Source organism: Lemur catta, chromosome 2, assembly GCF_020740605.2.
Source record: "Lemur catta isolate mLemCat1 chromosome 2, mLemCat1.pri, whole genome shotgun sequence".
Taxonomy (NCBI): domain Eukaryota; kingdom Metazoa; phylum Chordata; class Mammalia; order Primates; family Lemuridae; genus Lemur; species Lemur catta.
Genome location: NC_059129.1, coordinates 20254534 through 20266740, shown reverse-complemented (window position 1 = coordinate 20266740; position 12207 = coordinate 20254534). Strand labels below are relative to the sequence as shown.

The 12207-nt window shown below is 54.9% G+C and overlaps 1 protein-coding gene across 2 annotated transcripts in view; it reads left to right on the top strand.

Annotated features, from left to right (window-relative positions):
• SNX8 (sorting nexin 8) overlaps positions 1 to 11614 on the top strand; it is a 36459-nt gene extending 24845 nt beyond the window's left edge. For both annotated transcript variants that reach the window (XM_045543002.1, XM_045543003.1), the window contains 8 exons: positions 1108 to 1229; positions 3086 to 3166; positions 4749 to 4909; positions 5516 to 5648; positions 9161 to 9229; positions 9395 to 9544; positions 9827 to 9976; positions 11446 to 11614. In XM_045543002.1, the coding sequence (XP_045398958.1) occupies positions 1108 to 1229; positions 3086 to 3166; positions 4749 to 4909; positions 5516 to 5648; positions 9161 to 9229; positions 9395 to 9544; positions 9827 to 9976; positions 11446 to 11559 (980 nt within the window). In that variant the 3' untranslated portion in view covers positions 11560 to 11614. The remainder of the gene's footprint in view (positions 1 to 1107; positions 1230 to 3085; positions 3167 to 4748; positions 4910 to 5515; positions 5649 to 9160; positions 9230 to 9394; positions 9545 to 9826; positions 9977 to 11445) is intronic.
• The last annotated feature ends 593 nt before the right edge of the window (positions 11615 to 12207 follow it).

The following is a 12207-nucleotide window of genomic DNA, read 5'->3' as shown; positions in this document are numbered from 1 at the left end:
ATCTCCGATCTCACTGGTCGTCTCTCACGCAGCCCTTGATGGGTGGGCAGTGCCCAAAGCTAACCGGTGACTTTCTGCCGTCCTCCAGCCATCCCAAAGTAACTGAATACTCGAACAAAGAAGCAGCCTGAGATTTAACAATGGGCCAGGTTCCAGCAACCTGGAATCTCTTAAAATGGAGCAGAAAAGCTTTTGCCTCTCACTGGTCACTGCAGAACCCAGAGTCTGACAAAGTGACTTTCTTTTTTCCCGTGACAGTGCTGTAGAACAGGTTATTCTCGTCGCATGGAAGGGTACAGGACTGCTCCGGGCAGCAGAGACCAGAAAGCGTACTGGGGGCAGGTGGTGCTTACTAAAATCCAAGCATCCAGGTTGACAAGTATAGTTGTTGTTTAGGACCTGGAGACTGTGGGCCGACGCTGACCAGACACTGAGCATGTATTTTCACAATGCTCCTGGCCACCTGCTCGGTAGCGCTACAGAAGGACACGCGGTGGTCTCGAGCAGGGAGGCAGACCTCATCCAACTGTATTATCTTTAAAAATAATATTTTTAAATACCATTTCTTTTTGTGGTCAGATTTAAATATCCTTAATGCACCAATATGCACTTTTAATTTTTTCCTCCCCTTGGAGTGAAAATATTTAACCGGAATGAAAGCAATTAATTGGATCCACCACAGAGCGAGTTATGAGCTGTGTGAGTAGGAGAACTGAGTGGCATTGTTGCATGAGCGAAGCATAACCCCATTTGTTCCTGGAGAGAAGTGCGAGGAAGGGAAACAGAGGATGTCATTAACGTAGTGATCCACATGAGGATCCACTCAGACTTGGCTCCCAGGACTCCTGTTGGGACCAAGTAGATCTGTGGTTTCCTTGGCAGTTCCTAGGCCCAGGGGTATGTGCCGGGGCAGGGGGGTCGGAGGTGGGGGTCTGCGGCTCTGTGACAGCCTCTTTGGGTCTGTTGTCCTGGCAGCGGTGGGGGCCGTCCGGTGCCCTCAGCTCGCCACGTGGCTCCGACTCCTCCACCGAGATGCTTTGAGAGCTCACCCAGAGTGGAAAGGTTTGGGCAGGCGCCAGGCTCTGGTTACCCTGTGTGCTCCTTTAGCCGACAGGGAATTCATCGAGGCCAGGAGGAGAGCCCTGAAGCGCTTCATTAACCTGGTGGCCCGGCACCCCCTGTTCTCCGAGGATGTCATCCTCAAGCTGTTCCTCTCGTTCAGCGGTTCAGTAAGTATGTTAAACGACATCTGTGCTCTCACCGTGTCCACGGGTGAGCGCTGAGGTTCCCAGAGCTCTAGTTTTCATTCTTAAGTTTTTCTTGCTCTCCTGGCGTCACATTTCCCTTGTTTGGATGCCTGGGAGGAGTTTGTCTTATGTTCGGCTGACATATATGAGACTTCTTTTCTTTCCAAATAGCAGGTTGAATATGAGCATAAGAGGCATCCTTGGTCTTGATCTTGCAGGAGTTTGTATATCCACGTGTAGATCGTGGGTCTCAGTGGTCACTTTGGAGATTTAGGCAGGGTGGTCTGGAGGGTTTATGGAAGTGCCAGAGACTCCAGATGTGAATAAGTGTTTACTTAAAAAAAAAAGAAGAAAAGGCCCCTTTGACTAAGGACGTTGGAAACACAAGCTGCGTCTCCTGAGCAGAGCCACAGTGTAGATCCATGTCTTGGGAAAGAACTCATTTCTGTTAGAAATCAGAGCGGCCGTTTCTTCCTCTGAGCTGCTACCACGCAGTGTTGGTGAGAGTAAGAAGCTGAGCAAAGCTCTAGTTTCCAGGTGAGGAGGAAGGTGCCCCAGCTCCTGCAGAGGGAGGAAGGTTTGCTCATCCTTGTCCAGTGTGCCTGCCTGCTGTGCTGGCGGGGGGAGGAGGGGTGGGAGAGGCGGGGGCTCCAAAGAGGAGTAGAGGGTCCAGGTTCTCCTGCTACAGGGAAGCCCCTTTTTGAATGGGGACCTGGGGCCTCTGCCCCCTGCCCCTGCTGCAGGGAGATGCAGGGCCCAAGTGTGCACAGGCAGACTCAGCTCGGCTGAGACTGAGGCTCAGACCTGTTTGCTGTCATTTCCCTGAGAGGTAGAGGGGCCTTTGCCTGCCAGAGGCCTGCAGGCTTCTGCTGGGTGATGCCCTGGGGGACCTGCCGCATTCCAGACATTGAGTAAATGCTGTGACCTTTTGCCTTGAGCGGGGACTGTGACCTCTTGAGCCCTGGGGGTGGAGAAGTTCCGTTGGAGAGAGATCTTGATTGCCAGGGAGGAATGTAGCCAGACCTGGGAGCCGCTCCGGCTCTAGGCAGAGGAGAGGGAGGTGGGGAGGAATAGGGTAGGATGCGGGTGGGCGACACCTCGTTCTGGTGGCTTTGAGCTCCCTATCCCCTTGCCTTTCCACAGATAGGGTGTTGCCTGTAGCCTCCTGGATCTTGGTTTTCCTTTTTGGTAAAATGAGAGAATTGGGGCAGATGGTTTTTAGGTGTTTCTGAAATTCTAGAATTCCTTGACACATGTACAGCCGGTGTTAGGCTTTCTCCTTGTATTTCCTGGGAGGCTTCTTGAGGCCTGGCTTTGCCGAGGAGGCCTCTGTTCAGAGGCTCGGGAGCCAGGGGCTGGACCAGGCCCTTCCTCCGCCCGGCAGCTCTCCTGGGCCCCGGGGCTCCCTAGGGCTGTGCATCTGTTCACAGGAAGAAAGAACCCTTCAATTCTGTCCTGTTGCTCCGTTTGGAGTCTCCTAGGGTCTGATGACTGCAACGTCTGTCTCAAGTGCTAATGCTACCCTAGTTTGTTGATGGATTTACCAAATTTCAGAGAGAGATCTCTCTCCACTCCAGGGTCAGAGGTTTGGAAATGCTGTCACTAAGTCAGGCTTTCCTGCCTATAGAAGACCACCCAAAAGTTTAAGTTCAATGAAAAAAAAAAATATAAGAAGAGACAGTAAAGAAGATACAGAATATGTATGTAAAAGCTGACATATGGAAATGTATTTCTCTTGAGGAAGGGCTGTATCCTGCTTTGCGTTGATTTAGTTGGTCTCACATCAGCTTTTCTGTTCATTGTGGAGGCTGAAGTTGTCTCTTTTTTCCTTTTTGCAGGATGTGCAGAACAAGTTAAAGGAGTCAGCTCAGTTTGTTGGAGATGAATTCATGAATTGTAAACTGGCTACTAGGGCTAAGGTATTTCTCTAATTTTGATTATTACTTCGCTTCTTAACTAAAGAAGCAGTAATTTTAACACTTAATACATATTTTGCATCTACTGTATGCCAGGAATTATGTTAAGATCCACTGCACATTTTTTTCATTTAACCTTCATTTCAGGCGGGTGCAGTGGCTCACACCTGTAATCCTAGTACTCTGGGAGGCTGAGGTGGGAGGATTACTTGTGGTCAGGAGTTTGAGACCAGCCTGAGCAAGAGTGAGGCCCCATCTCTACCAAAAATAGAAAAATTAGTTGGGCACGGCAGCACACGCATGTAGTCCCAGTTACTCGGGAGGCTTGAGCCTAGGAGTTTGAGGTTACTGTGAACTAGGCTGACACCACAGCACTTTACCCAGGGTCACAGAGTGAGACTCTGTCTCAAAAAAAAACAAAAAACACAAAAATCCTCTTCATTTCAGCTGCTCTGAAACATGGGGGTGTCAGGCCTACTTTACAGATGAAGAAACAGGCTGAGAGAGCCTGCGGTTTGCCACGGCCCCAAGTTTTGTAAGCAGCACGGCCGGGATGTGAACTCAGCTCTGTCTGATCCCAGAGCCCACCGGGCCCCTCGTGCCCTCTGTTCCTTTCTGTGACTCAGCTGGACATACGCTTGTGTCACCAGCCGCTCAGATTTCAGAGCATTGATTGTCTTGTTTGTGTATTTTTACAAATTTTTAATGTGGTCTGACTTTTCCCAAAAAGGATTAAAGTAGCTATTTGGTAGTTATTTTGTTTTTGACTTTTTCTTTTTTGAGACAAGGTCTCGGTTTGTCACTAATGCTGGAGTGCAGTGGTGTCATCATAGCTCACTGCAGCGATCCTCTTACCTCAGCCTGTCGAGTAGCTGGGACCACAGGTGCACACCACCATGCCTAATTTTTAAATTTTTTTGTGGAGCTGGTCTTGCTATGTTGCCCAGGCTGGCTTTGAAGTCCTGGCCTTGAGTGGTTATCCCGCCTTGGCCTCCCAAAGTGCTGGGGTTACAAGCGTGAACCACCTCGCCTGGCCTGACTTTATCTTAAGCAACTTCTTCATACAAAAATAAGGATTCTTTTGTCTTTATCTTACTCCCTGAGCTTTCTGTTTTGTAAGCATTGACAGTTAATATTGAAGCTCATAAAAGGAGTTGGGAATGGTTGAGGAATCCAGGAAGCCATCCCCTCATGTGGAGAGTCTTTTCAGGAACTCAACTTCCATCGTGTCAAGCTTGAAGATTATTATTTGTTTTTCTGATAGGCTCTCCAGTGTGATCAAATTTCAGTGGCCCCTGTGATCATAATGTCGTGGGATCACCTGTCCTAGTGTTTGTGGGATGCAAGTGACGAGGGACAGGAGAGCGCCAGTGCAGGCTCTGGAGGAGGAGGGATCTCTGGAGCAGGAGGGATCTCTGGAGCAGGGGGGATCTCTGGCGTGACCTGGCCTTGGAGTTGGGGTCATTTACCTGTTCAGACAGCTGGAGTGTGTCTCCTGTTGGTCATCTTTTGGGCTATCACCGGCTGCTGTCAGCAAGGCATTTCGAGTTTAGTGACACATGGTGTCTCTCTTCTGGCCTGGTAGGACTTCCTGCCGGCTGACATCCAGACGCAGTTTGCTGTCAGCCGGGAACTGATCCGAAATATCTACAACGGCTTTTACAAGCTTCGCGACAGGGCCGAGCGGATCGCGTCGAGGGCCATTGACAATGCTGCTGACCTTCTCATCTTTGGGAAGGAGTTAAGGCAGGTGGCCCTCCAGGTTCGGTGGGGGTGAGCCAGGTGGGCAGGGAACCTTTAGGCTGGGGGTGGGCGCAGCGGAAAGTGCCATTCCTGTAATCACCTGACCTGTTTCATGGGTCAGGCAAGTGGGGGATCATATTTAGAAGAAAAAATGAGAATTTAGGCAGAGAGATGTGGATTCCTGAACACATAAATACCCACCAGTGTCTTATGTGGCAGTTTTCCCATTGGCAGGAATTGACTTTACAAAAAGATTCACTTGACTTGGGGAGGAACAGACTGTGGGCTGGCGGCGCCTCCTTTACCCGGAGGGCGCTGAGACCTGCGCCTGGGACTCTGCTGTCCCCGGCAGTCTTGGGCATACCCGTGCACACACGTCACCTGGGGTCTTTTGGGGAAGAGGAACTGATGTCATAGGTCTGGGGCGGGGCCTGAGGTCTGCCTTTCTCAGACTCCCCGGTTTCCCACGGACCACTCTGAGTAGCGAGGGTCTCGGGCAGGAGACACGCGGGTTGCCGTGGGAGGACTCGGTGAGCAGGGCCAGCCTCCGGCGCGTGGTGAGCTCAGGGCCTTGAGTGTCTCCTCTCCTGTGTGTTTCCCTTCCCTTAGTGCGTTAGGGTCTGACACGACCCCGCTGCCCTCCTGGGCCACTCTGAACAGCAGCACGTGGGGGGCCCTTAAGCAGGCCCTGAAAGGCCTGTCTGTGGAGTTTGCACTGCTTGCTGACAAGGCCGCACAACAGGTGAGTGGACTTGTTCTCCGCGGGGCCCTGTTCGCAAGAACATTCTATCCCTCAGCCTGGGGGAGCGCCGCCTCCTCAGGTCAACCTCAGAGTTCCGCACCTGGACTGAGGGAGCAGCTGTTCCCGGGTGGGGACTGCCCGTCCCCATCTGTTTTGGACGGCTCCCCACAAGCAGCCTGTGCTTTCCAGAGGGTTGCATGCGACACAGGCTGGGGCCTGGTCTCCTGGCTGTGTTGTGTGGCTTCACTGAGATTAGAAGATAGAATCTGTCTTTGAAAATGTAATCTTGGACTTCCAAGGACACTTCTGGGTGGACCAGATAGTCCCTACTTTGTTCTTGAGTCAACTAGTATCTGGCACATGGTGGCCTAACTCATCAGGATAATAACTTAAGCCCCCAGCCCCCCAGAGACTTCCCCCTCCTTCCACCCACGACACCCGGTTAACGTCAGGAAGTGCAGGGCAGGAACTGTTTTTAGAAATCCACAAGGGATCTTGTACTCATTTGGGATTAATTCGAAGACACAGTGTTTACCATCAAATGTGAAGGTTCACCTGGGTGCTTTTATGTTATAAACCTGTTATATAATTTTGAAGGTGAAATCTTGCTGTCTGTTCTTGGGGGAAATGGTCTCTAAGCTGCTAGAGTAGTTTTAAATAAGTTAAAATAACGTACTTGTTAAGGTTTGGTCCCTGCCTGAGACCTGGAGCTCTTGAGTCACTTGGCATGTGGCAGGTCCACCTGCGGTGGAGTTGGGGGTTTTTCAGGCTGGCGGTTGGACGCTGGGTGCCTATGATGTTTTCTTGCTGAAGAGGGAATTTGATTTCTCTGCTGGTATAGAAAGTCCTGGGTTTTCTTCCCCCTTTGCTCCTGGTGCCTGTGTGTTCCCTTTAGAGACCGGGTTTAGGGTGGCATTAGTGTCTCTGATCGGCATGGTCTGACCCACCTCCAGGTGAGTGTGCCACCTTTTTTAAGGCAGGGAGGACAAGGGTGTGGAGCAGGTGTTGGTCAGAATGGAAAGGCAGGGGCAGCTCAGGGGTCTGTGCTATGACCTTTCTTTGTTCTCTGGGTCTGTTTCCCATCAGTTAAATACAAGGGGGTTGCACTAGATCAATAAAGGAACTATTGTAAGCCAGGCATGGTGGTGTGTGCCTATAGTCCCAGCTACTCGGGAGGCTGAGGTTGGAGGGTCTCTTGAGCCCATGAGTTTGAGGCCACCCTGGACAACATAGTGAGATCCTGCCTCTTAAAAAAACTATGTTTGTAAACCTGTTGAACCTTTTCTCCAAGCTCAGGGTGTAAAACATAAAAATGAAGCCGACCCGGTTGCAGGGACTCAGCCTGCGCCACTCCCAGCTCCCTTTTCAGCAGGGAGGCTCTGATGGGTGCCGGCGATCCCCCGGGGTTCGGCAGAGCACAGGACGCAAATCACTAGTCAGATGACGTCCACGTTCTGATTCGGATCTGGGTGCTGTGTCTCCATCCTGAAGAGGGAGGGAAGGTTCAGGCTTCTGCTGTGGTAGCAGTTTGAGGTCTGCGGTCTGCCCAGCTCTGCGATTCTTCCTGGAGAAGTGCTGTTTCCTGAATATTCCTCCGAGTTTTCACATGAGACTGGATTAAATAACCCACCAGGACTTTCATCCGATACAGCTAAAATTCACTCAATCTTTGCTGAACAATTAGAGACATCCTCGGACTGCTTCCTAATTCTGGTTTTCCTGATACCAGTTTTATTCTTCCAGACCAGTCAGGAGCTGCAGGTGACTGTTCCCAGCAAGACGAGCGAGACTCAGAGCAGGGGCTGGGCCCTCCGTGGTGACGGGCGTTTGTCTGGGTTGATGGTTTAGGGTCTTGTGTGGCACTGAGCCATAAATGGGAATTAGTGGCAAATACAGGCAGGCAGGGGCCCCCGAGCTCCCCGCTCCTGCTGGACAGGAAGCCGTGGCCTTCTGTACCTCTGCCCGGTCTGGTGGGAACAGGGCACCGGGGGCCAGTGGATGTTTTGCTTTCTGAGTTTAAGAAACCATTATCACACCTGTTAATTTCCTGGTGCCTTAGTGGCAGAATCTTGGGCGGTTGTGGGTGTGGGATCGGTGGCTGGGAGTCTCCTCGTTCAGCCATTGTGAGGGCTGGGTGTGGGTGGGGCATCCCAGGGTCCCCAAGGCCTGGCATGGCCAGCGGCACCCCCGGCTCCCAGTGCAGTGCTGTGCCCGCAGAGCTCTGTCCTTCCTTCCTGGTCTTCTGCCTGCGCTGTCCCTTGTGCCAGGCTCCACATGCAGTCAGAGCGTGAGGGGCCTCGGAAGGAGCCTGGTCTCCCTGAGGTGTCCTCAAGCCTTGGAGACTGAGGGTGTGAGCTGTGCTGGACCCCTTCACGGTCGTGGCCTGTACCACAGGCATCAGTGTTGATGGGTCCCCAGGACACCTGGCTTTGTTGCTGTGGTGGCTGGGAGGGTTTATGGTGAGCCTCGTGGTCTTGCTGCTTGGCGCTGGGGGAGTGGAGAGAACTCGCTGCCCCTTCCGTGCCTTCCCCAACCCCTTGCTGTCCCCAGAGTAAAGACACTCTCTACAATGGCAGCCTGAGCCCAGGGCCTTGGCACTGACTCTTCACATTGAAGAACACCCCTGAGCGCCTGTGCTGGTCTGTCCTTGTGTCTCCACCAAATACCACTACTGGTGGATGCTGATGGGCCAGGGGAGTCTCTAGTGGTGTTCGGCCTGTGGGTGCTGACTCATGTGCTCAGGATGGTGCAGTGACTCCCAGGGCAGGGCTTTCCTGCTGTCATTACCAGGGCATCTGTTCCACTGACAGGGCGGCCCTCCGTGCTGCTCTGGGCTCACCATGCACCTGTGGGCTTGTCCCCGTCACTGTCCTGCTCCTGCACAGAGCCGTGTGCAGGAGCCAGAAAGGGAGCCTACCTGCCCACCTCTCCCCTGCTGTGGCCTGGTCCCCGTTGTCCTCACCTGTCAGCTTGAGCACCTAAGTAGCCCTGTTCACTTCTCTCCCCGTGTCCTCAGCGTGACTCGTCCTTCCTGCAGCTGCAGCCTCTTCTCCCCCCTCGAGCCCCTTCCTGGGCCTCCTTCCTTCCCTCCTTGTTAAGGCTGAGGGGATACCCCCTGTTCCCAGCAATACTGTCCGTTTTTGACTCGGCTCACAGTTGAAGTGGAAACTCAGGTTTTCTGCAGTGCTAGGCGGAGCTGCTGGGAGAAGGCCTGAGGCGTCCAGCACCCCAGCATGTGTGTGTGCACCCGTGTGTCTGGCGGGGAAGAGGGTGGCTTGGGAAGTTCCACGGAAGAGCTCGAGGTAGGGGCTGTCCTTGCCGGAACCAAGGCTCTGGTTCCCAGCCAAACTGCTGCGTTTGAAGGGTGGGTTCCCTGCCTGGCGTGGGGTGGGCGGTCACATAGAAAGGGGACTCCTTTGCAGAACGGGCTGTTGGCTCTAGGAGCTCCTGCAGCTGGTCTGAGTTACCAGGCAGGGCTCTGGGTCCTGTTGGTTAACTCGCCCGTCTTCTAGGGTAAACAGGAAGAGAATGATGTGGTGGAGAAACTGAACCTCTTCCTGGATTTGCTCCAGTCCTACAAAGTGAGTCTTGGCTGCCCCTTGGTCAGGGTCAGGGCATTTGAGGATGACCTCATGCTCTTTCAAGGGTGGAAATCAGGGGGAGGGAGAAAGGCCGGGAAGGTGGGCCTCCCTGTGCGGGCTCTGCTGAGGGCTTCGGGGCCAGCGGTGAGTGCCGCCCTCCCGCAGGACCTGTGCGAGCGGCACGAGCGGGGGGTGCTGCACAAGCACCAGCGGGCCCTGCACAAGTACAGCCTGATGAAGAGGCAGATGATGAGTGCGGCCGTGCAGAACCGTGAGCCCGAGTCCGTGGAGCAGCTCGAGTCCCGCATCGTGGAGGTAGGCAGGAGGCGGCTGCAGGCGACAGGCCCGTGGGAGCCTCTACACACCTGGCCCTGGCCGGAACCCAGAGCCGTCCTTGTTGCACCCAGAATAGCACCCCTGCTCCCCGTTCGTGGTGCTCTCTCCCCCTGGCACCTTCCAGATGCTCTGTGGAGGTTTCCCTGCGCAGTTACAGAGGGGAGGAGCAGAGCCCCTGGCTCAGGACGGGCACTGCCTGGGCCTTGTGTTCTTCCGGCCCTTGGCTGGGCCGGGCGCAAAGGGAGGCTCTTTCCTCTGCAGCAAGAGAATGCGATTCAGACGATGGAGCTTCGGAACTATTTCTCCCTGTACTGCCTGCACCAGGAGACGCAGCTCATCCACGTCTACCTGCCCCTCACCTCCCACATCCTCGGGGCGTTCGTGAACTCCCAGATCCAAGGGCACAAGGAGGTGAGCCCGCCTGCCCTGACCCTGCTGTGCCAGTGCCTTTCCTCCGAGCCTGGCAGCCCTGGCAGCTGGCTGACCTGAGAAATGGTTCGGCGGAGTTGGGGCATGCATGGGGCCCTAAAGAGTAGCTCTTGCTCAGATCTCCTGGTCTCTACGTCGCCAGAATTGTCATTGTGAAGTTGTCCTCGTGATCCTTTGGGGTGATCTGGTGGCAGGGTGGAGAGCCACTGCACAGGGATGGTTTCCTGCCTTCCAAGAAACCCAAGGAGTCAGAGGTACGGCTCGGAGTTCTGGAGCCCTGGGGCTGAGCCAGCGAGAGGTGGCGGGAATCAGGTTTGAGCCAATACTGCAGGTTGGATGTTCGGCAAATCCCTGGTCAGCATCCTCCAGAGGGTGGTTCCTCAGGCCTTTGAGGTGACACGGCCTGAATTGTCCTGAGCAGGCTCCTGCCCTGGCTAGTCTTGGGCCACACGACTGTAGCCTGCGTCCATCTCTAAACAGCTTGGAAAGCTCGTGTGTCTGGCCCGGCTGAAGGAACACTGAGAAAATGGCCAGTGTCTGGTTCTTTTCCTGGCCTCTGGTCCCCACGGCCTCCTGCCTGCCCATCTTTGTCCTTCCTTTTCATGTGGCTCTCAGGGCCGTGGTGAGCACCGGGGCCACGATCACCCCCTACACGGGGCTGTGTCTGCCTGTGGCCCCCTGGCTTCTGGATGCAGTGGGAGGAACTCAGGCCAGAATGAGCGAACCCCTATCTCAGATCCCAGCTCCATGACTATGATGACCGCTTGTGACCTCTGTGGCTCGGTTTCCCCATCTGAAAAATGACAGAAAGTGTGACCCTGCTATCTTTCTGGGCCTGGGCAGTGGGAGTGGACCGATGCAGCGATCACTTCATGGTAGCCACCTGGGCCTAGGTCCTTGACTGGTGCTGGCACCAGCTGCTTTATATCTGTCCCTGTCAACGAGGAACACACAAGCTGGTGGGAGAGCTAGAGAGCTGGGCTGGTCAGAGGGGGCGTGTCTCGTGCTCTGACAGGGTTGCGCAGAGCCCAGGGGCCACAGTGGGTCTATCCAGAGAGCTGGTGGTTCTGTGTGCAGGACCGGGACCGCCTGTGAGCAGCGTGTAGCACGATCTCAGACCTGCAGCACACAAAGGTCGTTGGCAATGGTGTGGGGTGGGTTAGGGGTGGACAGTGGAGAGTGTCAGACCATTTGGGAGGCAGCCAAAACTGGCCAGGTCAGTGGCCGTCTGGACCGTGGTGTAGAACCAGTTCATGCCAGAACCACGTGTTTGTTCGAGATGCAGATTCTGGGGCGCAGAGCCTGTCCCAGACCCACGAAGTCAGAATCTCCAGGGCGGGGACTCGGGCATCTGTGTTGGCAGTGGGAGGGCCATGGCGGGACCGGACTCCTGTGGCTCGGAGGGGAGCCTGGGTCCCCACCCTGCTGACCTGTGTCCCTCTCTCCCTCAGATGAGCAAGGTATGGAACGACCTGAAGCCCAAGCTGAGCTGCCTCTTTGCGGGACCGCACAGTTCGCTGACCCCGCCGCGCTCCCCACCAGAGGATGGCGTGTGTCCTCACTAGTGCCTGAGGCCTGCGACGAGAGCTCCTTGCAGCCTCACTAAAGCCTCTTTCCAAACGCTGTGTCCCTGTTTCATTCCCCACCCTGTGGTGCCCCCTGGTTGGGGCCAGGCCAGTGGACCATCTCGCGCCTGTCCAGTGACATCCACGGAAACAGCGGACCACTTGGGGGCTGCCACACCGCCTTGTCCTCCGACGGGCCCTCCCTCTGCCAGAGTCCAGCCCGGGCGGTTGGCGCAGGTGCTGGGATTCTCCGGAGCGGTTTTCTCCTGCCCTGCGGGGGGAGGAGCAAGGATCATGTCTCACAGCAGATAACGCCTGGGGGAGCGTCAGGGGCGCTCCAGGTTCTAGAACAGTCTGAGGGACTGCTCTTTGGGGCTGGGTCAGTGAGCAAGGGAGAGGGAGGACAGGACTGCTCTGCGGCTGGATGTGGTGGGTGACCACTGCCATGGGGTCAGCATTACCCGATGCCTGCAGATGCTCCCAGGTGGTGTCACTGTGCTGTGCGCGTGCAGCAGGTGGACAGGGAAGGTGAGGCGGCCACCTGCTGCTGCAGAAGGTTGCTGGGTGCAAACAGTGTTAGTTTCTAGGGTACACGCTCCAGTGAATGCCTCAAGCCCTGGTCTGGGACTGACCTCCGGGGTTGAGTAT